At 41.6% G+C, this 13,591-nt stretch overlaps 1 protein-coding gene across 1 annotated transcript in view; it reads left to right on the forward strand.

The window, feature by feature from the left end:
- Positions 1–13,591, forward strand: part of BIRC6 (baculoviral IAP repeat containing 6) — a 293,548-nt gene that overhangs the window by 181,631 nt on the left and 98,326 nt on the right. The window contains 1 exon segment of the mRNA XM_008174422.4: positions 3,943–4,139. Coding sequence (XP_008172644.2) covers positions 3,943–4,139 — 197 coding nt within the window.

The raw sequence follows: 13,591 nt of genomic DNA on the forward strand, positions 1-13,591 counted from the left end.
TCACATCTCAATTACTGTAACATCCCTCTCTTTGGCCTTGACAAATGCAGTCTTGCCCTGCTCATATCCATTCAGAATGCTGCTGCAGTGATCGCTTTCCTAGCCCATCAGTTTGTCATAAGAATGGCCATACTGAGTCAAACCAAAGGTTCATCTAGCCTAGTATCCTGTCGTCCAACAGTGGCCAATGCCACATGCTTCAGAGGGAATGAACAGAGCAGATAATCAAGTGATCCATCCTCGGTTGCCTATTCCAAGCTTCTGGCAAACAGAGGCTAGGAACACCATCTCTGACCATCTGGCTAATAGCCATTGATGGACCTATCCTCCATGAATTTATCTAGTTCTTTTTTGAGTCCTGTTATAGTCTTGGCCTTCACAATATCCTCTGTCAAGGAGTTCCACAAGTTGACTGTGCGTTGTGTGAAGAAATACTTCCTTTTGTTTGTTCTAAACCGGCTACCTATTAATTTCATTTGGTGACCCCTCGTTCTTGTGTTATGAGAAGGAGTAAATAACACTTATTTTACTTTCTCCACACCAGTCATGATTTTATAGACTTCTATCAGATCTCCCCCCCCCCCCCTTAGTCATCTCTTTTCCAAGCTGCAAAGTCCCAGTCTTATTATTCTGTCCTCATATGGAAGCTGTTCCATACACCTAATCATTTTTGTATCCTTTCTCTCACCTTTTCCAACGTATCTTTTTTGAGATGGGACGACCACATCTGCATGCAGTATTCAAGTTGTGGGTGTACCATGGATTTATACAGAGGCAATGATATTTTCTGTCATCTTATCAATCCCTTTCTTAATGATTCTCAGCATTCTGTTAGCTTTTTTTGACTGCCACTGCACATTGAGTGGATGTTTTCAGAGAACTCTCCACAGTGATTAAAAGATCTTTCTTGAGAGGTAACAGCTAATTTAGACCCCATTATTTTATGTGTATAGTTAGGATTATGTTTTCCAATGTGCATTACTTTGCATTTATCAACATTGAATTTCATCTGTCATTTCGTTACCCAATCACCCAGTTTTGTGAGATCCCTTTGTAACTCTTTGCAGTCGGCTTTGGACTTAACTATCTTGAGTAGTTTTGGATCACCTGCAAATTTTGCCACCTCACTGATTACCCCTTTTCCCAGATCATTTAGGAATATGTTGAATAGGACTGGGCCCACTGCAGACCCCTGTGGGACACCACTGTTTACCTTTCTCCATTATGAAAACTGACCATTTATTCCTACCCTTTGTTTCCTATCTTTTAACCAGTTACCAGAATCTTCCCTCTGATCCCATGACAGCTTACTTTGCTTAAGAGCCTTTGGTGAGAAGACCTTGTCAAAGGCTTTCTGAAAATCTAAATACACTATATCCATTGGATAACCCTTGTCCACATGCTTGTTGACCCCCTCAAAGAATTCTAGTAGATTGGTGATGCATGATTTTCCTTTACAATAACCATGTTGACTCTTTCCCAACAAATCCTATTCATCTATGTGTCTGACCATTCTGTTCTTTACTGTAGTTTCAACCAGTGTGCCCAGTACTGAAGTTGGGCTTATCGGCTTGTAATTGCCGGGATCGCTTCTGGAGCCTTTTTTAAAAATTGGCGTCACATTAGCTATCCTCCAGGCATCTGGTACAGAAGCTGATTTAAAGGCTAGGTTACATACTACAGTTAGTAGTCCTGCAATTTCACATTTGAGTTCCTTCAGAACTCTTGGGAGAATACCACCTGGTCTTGGTGAGTTATTACTGTTTATCAATTTGTTCCAAAACCTCTTCTAATGACACCTTAATCTGGGACAGTTTCTCAGATTTGTCACCTAAAAAGCATGGTTCAGGTTTGGGAATCTCCCTCACATCCTCAGCCATGAAGACTGATGCAAAGAATTGATTTAGTTTCTCTGCAATGGTCTTATCGTCCTTGAGTGCTCCTTTAGCATCTCTGTTGTCCAGTGGCTCCACTGGTTGTTTAGCAGACTTCCTGCTTCTGATATACTTATTTTTGTCCATATCATCCCTCTCTTTGCAGTCCTCTACTGGCTAACCTTTCCTATTGCATCAAATGTAAGTGGTGTGTTTTCACTTTCATGCCCTTTCACGGCCTATCCCCTTCTTACCTGTCATTTCTCGTTCACTATTGAGATATCAGCTCTCACCATTGATAGGCCAATGATGCACATCTCCATCACCCTCATGTTAAATTTTCAAACAAGCACCCTTCATGATTTCTCTTATGCTGCTCCTCATGCTTGAGGGGGCTCCACTGTGGAACTGGGTAAACATTCTGATCTAAGGGCTTGTCTGTGTGAGAACTATGCATAGATTTAACCTAAGGAATGAATTTAAGAAGATTTTGTTTAAATCCTGTCCATACAAGGTTTTATACTTATTTTGCTTAAGGCCATATCTATATAGAGACTTAGTGCATGGCTTGTTGGAGTGTGAATGTACAGTGCAGTAATTCTCAAAGTAGATAGAAGACACTCTTTGGTCTTATCTGTTTAGTTTGACTTGTTTGTAATGTATTTTAAGCTAAATGAAAAAAGCCACTCTTAAAATAAGAGTCCGTGCAGAGTTTTGCAATGGTTTTAGTAAATTGGCTTAAATTCACACCTTAGGTCAAACCAATAAGGACTTTGTCTTGTAAATAAAGCCTAAGGATTGTAGAAATCCAACTATTTTGCAATTCTGGTAACCTGTGCACTGTCACCTATAATTGTGGTACTACAGGCCATCCACAGAGTTGATATTGGTTGGATTTGCCCTCATTTCCTAACACATGGTGAGCCTTATGATTATTCTGGGGTGCAAAATGCACTTATCACTAATTACAGGTTTGTCCCTTGGTGACTACTTAGAGATTAATTGATAATTGCTGAGATGTACACAAAGGCTTTGAGTTTTATTAATAACACGGTCAGTATAAAAAAAATCACAGAACAAAATAAACAAGGATAACAGCAGAATTCACATCACACATACTCAGGAATCCATGGGGTGGTGAGATAAGTGTTTAGGTTGCCACGGTCCTGCCATCCTAAGGTCCTGCTTGAGGGGCAAGTTTGATTCCTTTTTGTGCAACTATTTCTTACACCTACTTATCTTAAAGATCATATTTGGTTAAGTCTTGGCCTCTTGTCCATATTTGTCATTCTTGCTACCAATTTTTGGGGTTCTGACTATTGTAAGCATTTACGCTGATAGATGGTTCTCTATAGAATGTTTAGCTAAATGAAGACTTTGAGGTCTAACAGTCTATCAGAAGATATTGCTAAATCTTCTGACTTATGCTAACTTATAGTAGGCCTTATGCTAATTATTATTATCACTAGGCCTCAAGCTAAATCTTATGCCTCAGGCTCACTGAATAGCCTATTTTAAAATAGTTTCTTTGCTTACTGCTATTTGCGTTATAGCTGTAGTTTCATTTGCACTAATGTAGCAAGAACCTTAACTCTTTCTAAGATATAAATGATTATTTACCTGATTACTTGAGCTTAGGTCATGGGTCCAAGATTAATTCTAAAATTTTGGAGTTTGCATTTTGCAGTGGCACCACCAAGATCTTCATCTGACTGGAAGATCATAACTCTCCCTAAACAAACCAAATTTCTTTCCGTGGGTCCATTTCTTATGAGTCCACAGTCAAATAACCTGATTTGACTTGGCAATGGAAATTAGGTTGTTCTTAATATTTTATATTGTTTTGGTTTTACCAAAAGAAAAGTTGGATTTTCTGTTGCTATTCTTATACTGATGTTTTTAACCCCCTTGAAGACTTCAATATTTGCTGAAGAAATAAGTATAATAGCTGAAGTGCTTAAATGTTCTTATTTTCTGAGTGGAGGAGAAAAAGTAAACATTCTAATGTTTAAGATACCACTTCATTTAATGGTTTGGTTCTTCCTTTCTTTTTCTGTTTTTTTAATAGAACATGCAGACTTACTGGGGTCCTGTCCTGAAGAGGAAGCAGTCACTCCAGGCGATGAGTGTATGGATGCAGTGCTGGATGAATCTTTTCTTGAAACATGTCCCATTCAGTCTCCATTACAAGTTTTTGCAGGCATGGGTGGGTTGGCCCTCATTGCAGAGAGACTTCCTATGCTTTATCCAGATGTAATTCAACAAGTAAGTCAAACAGTATGATTGTCTAGAATTATGTACTAGTTTTTTCCTTACTATAGTGATTTCCAAATATTTTCTGTATGGTTTGTTTTCTAAAAGTTAAAAATCATCCTATGAATTATACCTTGCATTTGATTGATCAAATGTTGTGAAATTTTCTCCAGCTTTGCTAATTAAATATCCTCATTAAAATCTACTACCTTTGAAGTTAGGAATTTTTCCTGTGAGAAGTTCTGAATAGGATATAAAATGGTAAATTACTCATTGGGGATCCAAATGCAGTTTTAGTGTGATGCAGATGCAGAGTTCTTCTTACTAGTGGATGAGGGAAAATTGGTGGTAAGGGTCTCATTACAAGCTGCTGTGGATGTAGTTGACTCGACTGCCAGGTCCATAGGTTCGGCAGTGGCCATGTGTAGGAGTTCCTGGTTGCAGTCTTCTGGGCTTCTGTATGAGGTCCAACTGACTGTACAAGTCCTGCCCTTTGGAGATCCTTGCTCTTTTCGGAGCAGACAGACACGAAGCTCCATGGGCTAAAGGACTCAAGGGTGACCCTAAAGTCCCTTGGGATGTACACCCCAGCCTCTTCCAGGAAGCACTATAGGCCTCAACAACCCCTCTGGTACTGTGCCCCGGCTAGCAGTCAGAACCTGCAGAGAAAAAGGAGTAGGGGTTATAGGCATAGACCACTTCCCGCTTCTATCTCTGCATCAAAGCCTGCCCAACCTAGACATCCAGGTGGTTCTAAACAGGCATTCTGATGGGATGCTCGAGGACACTGTACCAGTTCCCGTGATGCCATACCCCATTTTTCCTTTGTTTGCAAACCACCTTTTCCACTTCCTCAGTGCTTGGTCCTGTATCACCAGGGACCATTGGGTGTTGAGCACTGTAGAAGTGTGATATACCCTCCAGTTTATTTCTACCCATCCTTCCCAATCTCCCTCCCCTTCCCTTTTCAAGGACCCCTGTCAGGAAGAACGTCTGGTCCAGAATCTGTCCTTCAGGTGGGACCAGTAAAGGAGGTTCTGCTGAATTTAAGAGGGAAGGGTTTCTACTCCCATTAATCCTAATCCTGAAAGCCAAGGGAGGTCGCAGGCCTATTTTAAACCTGCGTCAACTCAACCCATCTCAAAAAGATGAAGTTCTGTATGGTCACCCTGGCATCCATTATTCCCCCTCGAGGGATCCTGGAGGGCTGGTATGTTGCCCTCAATTTTTAGAGACGCTTACTTCCATGTGTCAGTGTACTGAGGGCACAAAACGTTCCTCAGGTTCGTACCAGATCACAGTACTTCTACCTGTCCTGTCTGCAGCTCTTTAAGTGTTCACAAACAGTATGGCCATAATGGCAGCGTTGCTGAGACTATTAAGAGTTGCCTGGACAACTGGCTGGTCCAGGGCTCAGGTTGTATCCAATGTTCAACTCATTCAGTTAACTTTCAAGGCTGTAGTTCTACTGATCAGTGCAGACAAATTTACCCTTTGTCTGGTACAGAGGATAGCATTTACTGGGGCAATGTTGGACTCTACCAAGGCCAGGGCGTTCCTCCCAAAAGTTACAATTCAAATTGAGCCGATCCTTGGTGACATACTTTGAATGTCATCCAGTCTCAAAACTCTGAGGCTCCTAGGCCATATGACCTTGAGCATATATATGGCACAACATGCAAGAGTGCATCTGAGACCACACCAGACTTGGCTGACCTCAATGTACTCACCAAGCCGTCATCTTCTGGACACTGTACTCACAGTACCTTCACAGGTTCTAATTTCCTTGAATTGTTGGTTGGATCCTCTCAACGTTTGTGCAGGCATTCCTTACATATGCCCTCAACCATCAATAACTCCGGTCTCAGACATGTTGACGCTAGGGTGGGGATTTCATTGTGTTCCCTTCATTTTATGGCCTGGAAGCTCCATGGCTAAATCCCAGAGAACAGGCTCGCTTGGAGCAAATTTGCCGGATCTTACTAGATAGTAGAAAGCTCTCCACCAGGGCTGCCTACATGTCAAAATGGAAGCAGTTCTTAGTCTGAGCTTGCCAAACTGAAGTCTTGCCAATGCATTTGTCCATCCAACATGTACTCGACTATTTGCACCTGAAACAGCAAGGCTTAGCAATTTTCTCTCTCAAGGTTCACCTGGCAACATTATCAGTTTTCCACCCTCATGTGGATAAACGTTCTGTTTTTTCAAATGACACGACAATCAAATTCCCTAAAGGCCTGGAAAGGTTGAGTCTGTTTCCCCTTGGGACTTGAACCTGGTCTTGTCTAAACTTGTGGGACCAACTTTTGAGCCTTTAGCAATATGCTCCTTACTATGCCTCTTTTGGAAGGTGGTTTTCCTAATTGCCATCACTTCTGCTAGATGAGTCTCTGAATTGTGTGCCCTGACATCAGAGCCACCATGTACAGTCTTCTTTAAAGATAAGGTATATTTATGCCCTCCTCCTCCCTAAAGTAGTTTCAAATTTTCTTAGTAATCAAGCAATTTACTTACCTGTATTTTACCTAGAACCTCACACAAATAGGAATAAATGACGACCACACACATTGGCTATTAGACAAGCGCTAGCATTCTACATAGACAGGACTAAACCGTTTTGGCAGTCCACCCAACTGTTCTGGCTATAGCAGACCAAATGAAAAGTCTCCCAATCTCCTCACAGAGAATTTCATCTTGGATCATTTCATGTATCCGCACGTGTTATGAACAGGCAGGTGTTTTGCCACCAAGTAACCGGACTGCTCATTCCACAACATCATAATCATCCTCAGCAGCATTCTTAGCACAGATCCCTATACAGGACATTTGTAAAGCAGCAACCTGGTTGTCAGTGCATGCACACGCCTCGCATTACGCCATCACTCATTACTGTAAGGACAATGCCAAATCTGGTTGAGCTGTAATATGGTCTGTATGTACATGAACTCTGATCCCTTTGCCTATATTACTGCTTGGGTGTCACCAAGAGTGGAATGCACATGTTCAATCAGTTGAAGAAAAAAGTTACTAACCTTTCATAACTTGTTCTTCGAGGTGTGTTGCACGTCCATTGCATGACCTGCCTTCCTACCCTTCTACATAAAGAAGGAATGGGGGGTTGGGGAGGGAGCCTTAGGTTTAGCTGGGTGCTTTGTACTGGTACTAGTGGAGCTTGGCAGTAGAGGGTGCTCAAGTTGCCCTGATGGATACCACTGAGGAAAAAAAATTTCTGGTGACTGTGCGCGGGGCACATGCACACCAAGAGAACAACAGTTATGAAAAGTTGGTACCCTTTTTTTATACACTTCCTGACTTCTGATTGCTTTAACAGTGCAGTCTTAACATTCTCTTAATACAGTTTTTGTATGGAGTAAATTAAATGAAAAGTTTCACAGGTAATCTTTTAGGAAACAAATATAAGCATTCATGTTAACTCATGAAAATTTTTGTTTGTAATCTGTAGCTTGTACAGAATATATAGTGTGGCTACACTAATACTGCTTATAGGAACCTTGTTTTGCATTATTTCTAATAGTTTTCTAAAAATCTGCTGTCTTAACATTGTTTTTTGTTTGGTTGACTTGTTTGTTGCAGGATTCCTTTTGGGGGAGTAAGGGGAAAGTGTGTTTGAGTAGATGCATGTGTGCGTGTAGGAAGTTGTCATTTTTGCTACAAGCTTTCTAGCATTTCCTAAAGCTGATTTTACTCTGGATTCACCCAGTCTTCTCTGGAAGTTTATTCTGCAGCTGGATCCCCTTGATTGATAATGCATTGTTCTTAGCTCTCTCGTGCTTGGTCCTGGGCTCTGTGATTTGCATTGTCTCAGAGGAGTGAAGCTGTCTCAATAGTTCATGCATCAAAATTCGCTATTTAAGGTATCTGAGACTTGATCTATTAACTAATGACTGACACATTGGAGAAAGGAAATTTTTCTTAAAGATCCAAGAAACGTACACCCCAACCTTTAAGAAGCAAGAGCTTACAATAAATGTGCTCCAACACCTTTAACTGTTTTTCCAGCAAAGCCAAAGAAAACACGCACTTGATTTTCCGTATTTCAAAAGTTTAAAAAAAAGTGCAAAAATAACTTACAAGCGGCCTTCATTCATTTTAAAAAAGCATAACCCCATTTAAAAAAAAATCCTCTGAAAGTCACCTTTAAATAATACTGAAGTAGTAATATAAAATATTTGCTATTTTATTACTCGTGGATAAGGTGAACATCTTTGGGTGGATTTTTGTGTACTTCTCACTTCAATAGACATGAGTAATAATTGGTGTGACATACTAAAAGGAATATCAAAATATTTTGAGTGTTCATTGACTTCAATTAAGAAATGGAAGAAAGTGTTTAATTGCAGAAAATGGGATCTTCATAAACTGTAATGGAAAAGAAAGGTCTTACCCATAGCCATCAGTGGTCAAGATGAAATTAATTGAGAGGAATGCTCATAGACTCAGATTTTTAATGAGGTTATTCTCTGGAACAGCCTTAGTTTGTCTAACTTCCTTAAAGAGTTACTATTTCCCTCAAACTGTGATCAAGAACGATTCTCTGTAAAGCAACTGACAGTGGGTCATTTTATCTCTACAGCAAGGTATGAGCTTCACAGAATCTATATAGAAGGGGTAATGTAGTAATTTGTAAGAGCATGGGACATGCTAGCTTAGTTTTTCTCTGATTAGGCCTCCAACCTAAGTGGTATTAGAAATTCCTAATCAGACCAAAGGAGAGTGAAAAGAAAACTGTTCAGTGCCTCTCTGAGGGATGAGAGGGTTAAACTTGAAACCTTACAAATATTAACACTAACCAAAATTCCTCTGATGGAAGAAAATTATGTAAAAACTATGCAAGTAATCTCTTCAGTTTCTTTGTAGTATATTGTACTACATATATTGCCCGTGGCCAGTACTACATCAGGTTATAATCTCCTCAGATTTCATAACCTAAACAGGGTACAGCCTTGTCGTTGCTCAGAAGGGAATCCTCCAAGGAGAAAATAGGCAGCTACTCCAGAATCTGAGTATCTGATTCAGTAAGTAGTACTCTTCCCTCCAAATAGCTGTACTTCAGAATTACAGTAAGAAGCTATTGTAAGCTACAACAAGAAGCTTTTACTTCCACAGAAGTTACAGCAGGCATAAGTCTGGGCCCGTATGTCTAAAACTAGAATTTAAATAGTTGCTAGTATAACAGAGGGGCCCAATCCTGCCACCATGGAAGTCAGTGGAACTTTCGCCATTGACTACAATGGGTGCAGGATTGAAACGAGTGATTTGTGCTATGTTTGCATATATGTGCTTGTATAGATCTTCTGGCTTATGAATGTTTCGGCAGTATGCTGCTGAGCTTCATGCTTATTGGAGGCCCACCATCCCTGTGAGTCTTAAGAAGTTAATTAATGCCATTCTGACTACCCTGCCTTTCCCCCTATGATCCTAAATAAGACTTTTAATCACTGAAGAGTCTCTTTGGCCTCACGTAGGGCTGAGAGGAGCCTTCTAAAGATGTGGAAGGATTCCTGAGGAGCCTAAAAGTCTTTCAGACTTCAGGAAGTTGATGCAGAAGCAGAGTCTTGTCTTCTAGGTTCTACAGGCAGAATCATGATTCTGCAGACGTATAGAGACTTCAGAAGTGGAAATATCTGCAGCATCAGATTACCCAGTCACAGGATGGTGGTTGAGAACTGTGGTTATCAGGCAATTTTTCAGCCAGCTTACCAAGGAGGCAGTCCTTTCCTTTCAGCCTTCTGTTGTCTGCTGAATCAGATCTCTCCATTTGTAGACTTTCTTGGGTTTTACAGGAACAGGGAAAATTTGGAACCATTAAAAACAAATATACAAACAAATCCCTCTCCCACCACAAAAAAAAAACAACACGCAAACTCTAAGCAACTTTCCAATCAAATTTTAAGGCAAAGTTACAGGCACAAATTAGGGGTTTGAGCATGAGTTACCTTTTAAGAAGTTGAAACCCATGAAATGCAGAGTTACGGTTGTGCTTAAATAAGGCACTCAAATTAGGTTAACTCTGCCCCTGAAGAGGTGGCATCTTCCTGTCTTTGTAAGTAGAGGAATGGAAATGTGCACCTCACATTTCTTTTATATTTTGGTTCATACAAACATACTTCCAAAATGAAGTGTGTTGCTTTCTCTTCATGATAGCATTTTCTCTTTTCATGTAATTTAGTGCAGTTTGTACATGGAGACATGTTAGCTCTATCCCAGTGGTTCCCAAACTTTAACAGCCCGCAAACCCCTTTCTCTAAATTGTGAAATCTTGTGAACCCCCTTCTAAAAATGAATATTTCCAGGTTTTATATTTAAATTTCCTCAATGTGATGGATGCGCTTGCTTTGCTCTGCATAGCTCTTTGAAGTCCGGAACCTCTGGAGAAAGATAAAGTCTCAGGTCTGGTTCAGCATCAAGTCTGTTTCTGTATTTCGTTTTCAGATGTGCATACGAGGAAAACGCTTTCTCGCATGAGTATGTTGTTGAAAATGGTAACAAAACTGCAGCAGCTTTTTCTGCCAGAAGGGGGTACTCGTTTCTTAAACTCAGCCAAAAGTTGATCAATGACAGATTTCTGAAACTCCTTTTCAGTTCGTAATCACAGGAGAACTCAATCAATTTCTCTTTTTCCTCAGTGTTCAATATCTGTGTTGAGAAAGTGGTATCATCAAAAGGGTTGCGAATCCAGTCATTATCGCCTGATATAGCTGGAAAGTAATCCCTGAAAGTTGTGCTAAGTCCTTCTAGGTATGCAGTTATATTGGTTTTAGTGCACTGATCCAACTGAAGTTTATGTTCTGCCAGGAAGTCATGAAGATTACTAAAACAGTCAGTTTGATTGTTTTCCAAACAACTTCCCAGAATTGCAACTTCTTTATCATGGATTCAACTCTGTTTTGCACATTGAAAACTGTTATATTGAGACCCTGAAGAGATAAATTTAGGTCATTAATTCTTGAGAAAAGATCTGCTAAATAAGCTAGGCTCTGGAGCCAGACATTATTTTCCATACAGCTGGCAAGGTGGAAAGGGTGGCTGTTGGAAAAATAACTAGGATTTCCGTTCTAAGCTCAAACAAGCGCACCAGGATTTTGCCCCGTGAGAGCCATCTAACTTCAGTATGGGTCAACAGACAATCGTGTATACTACCCATTTCTTCACAAAGTACGTGAAATATTCTGGAATTTGTTGGCCGTGATTTTATGAAATTCACCATTTTCACTGCATTGTCCAGCACTTCCTTCAGTCCCTCAGGCATGCGTTTTGTTGCGAGAGCTTGTCTATGGATGCTGCAATGAGTCCAAGAGGCTTTTGATGCAACCTTTTTTTGTTCGAGCTACAAATCCAGTATACTTCCCCATGATTGATGTGGTCCCATCAGTACAAATGTCTAGGCAACGAGACCAATCTATTTCCTTTTCTTGAAAATATGCCTTAGTCAGATTGAAGATATCTTCTCCAGTTGTATGTTCTTCCAATGGTCGGCAAAACAACAAGTCCTCTTCAACCAGACCTTCATTCACATAACATACAAACAGTAGCAAAGTAGCTAGATTAGCTACATCAGTTGATTCATCCTGTTGTATAGCATAATATGGACTATTTTTCACTCTGTACAATTATGGTCTCTACATTATTTGACATGTCATTATTTCTTCGTGACAACGTATTATTGGACAAAAGTACCATGTCAATGCTTTTTTGCAGCCTTTTCTCCGAGCATGCAATGAACTACGTCTTTTATACATGGACCAATCAAGCTCTCTGCTATGGTATGAGCTTCTGTTGCTTTTGCTACTCGGTAGCTCACGCGGTATGATGCTTCAAGTGCATTTTCATTATCAGTACTTGCTTTGGACATAAAACTGGTAATGTCACTTTTCCTCTCAGCTAATTTTCGCTTGAAAAAATCAACAGGCTTGTCGAGTTGTGCAGGATGCCTAGTTTCTAAACAGTGCCGAAGTAGAGAAGGTTTGAGGCTGTTGTTTGCTAGAACATCACCACAAATCACACACAGTGGTTTTGGACATTCTTGATCACCAATGCATGTGAATCCATATTTTATATAATCATGATCATATTTTCTTTTCTTTGTAAGTGACTTTCCAGGACCATCATGATAATTAGAGGTAGATGTTCCACAGTGTGGACTTGAGGAAACACTAGCTGATTCTTGCATCTTTACACTTTACTTTTTCAGCCACTTATCCATTGAACTTGTGTACAAAAGTTCTAATAAAAATAACACAGAGAGACTGCTAACAACCAACAAACTAGAAAATGAGAAGATTCCCTCAAGTCTCACTGAAGCAAAACAGCACTCCAGAGAGAATGACAATTACAGAGGCACCATAACACAGCTACACTGGCTACAACGTGCTTCCAGCTGGTTTGGCTCCCAAACAGCTTTTCTTCCGCCATGAGGTTTCTCCCTAGGAGGGTGTCCTGTGAAGGACAAATTAGCTTGGACCACCCCCAACATACAGCACTGCTCCTGCTCACTCTGCCCTCCATACCAACTTCCCCTGTCTGACAAGGACAGGAGTCCGAGCTGCCACCTGCAGGTCTGGGGGTCTCACTGCCACCCTGCCCACCACAGGGCTCAGGCTACTGGCCCCACGCCAGGGCCTGGGCTGCCGGATCCACACGCCCTGGGGCTCCTGCTGCTGGACCCCATTGACCGCCCCAGTCAACTGAGCTCCACTGAGCTTGTGCTGCAGGTCCCGCTGGCCGCTGGAGCTCGGGCTGCTGGCCCCAACTGCCTGGCTCCGCTCTCCCTGGGGCTCGGGCTACCAGCCCCGCTCTCCCTGGGGTTTGGGCTGCCGGCTCCCCCGCTGAGAGGGGCAGGGCTCGGTCTGCCAGCCCCAACTGCCTGGCTCCGCTCTCCGTGGGGCTTGGGGCTGCCAGCCCCGCCAGAGCACTGGGGTTCGGGCTGCCGGCTCCCACGCTGACGGGGGGCAGGGCTCGGGCTGCCAGCCTCAACTGCAGAGCCCTGCTCTCCCTGGGGCTTGGGCTGTCTGCCCTGCAACAGGGTCCCACCTGCTGCCTCCAATGCCCGGATCCTCTGGCCGCCTTAATGAATTTTTTCTTGTGAACCCCCTGTAACGTTCTGCAAACCCCAGTTTGGGAGCCACTGCTCTATCCTAATGATGCTTTGAAATATGTTTGCTACGGCTTCCTAAGGCCCGATTCTGCAAAATGCTGGCATCCCTTTTTAGGTATTGGGGTGCTTTCAGCACTTGGCAGGGCCTTTTTGAAGATTGAGAATGATGCTTTTAGTATCCTACTTGCCTAATTTTGTAAATTTCTCTTGGGTACTATGTATGGCCATAAAACAACCTAACCTCTTACTACCATTGAAATATTCTTGTTTGTGTGAACATTGATTTATTGTCACATGTAATATCAGTTGGCTCAGCTGCTCGTAGTCTGGTCTTAGTACAAAGAAGGAA

The sequence above is a fragment of the Chrysemys picta genome, chromosome 3, assembly GCF_011386835.1.
Source record: "Chrysemys picta bellii isolate R12L10 chromosome 3, ASM1138683v2, whole genome shotgun sequence".
Lineage (NCBI taxonomy): Eukaryota > Metazoa > Chordata > Testudines > Emydidae > Chrysemys > Chrysemys picta.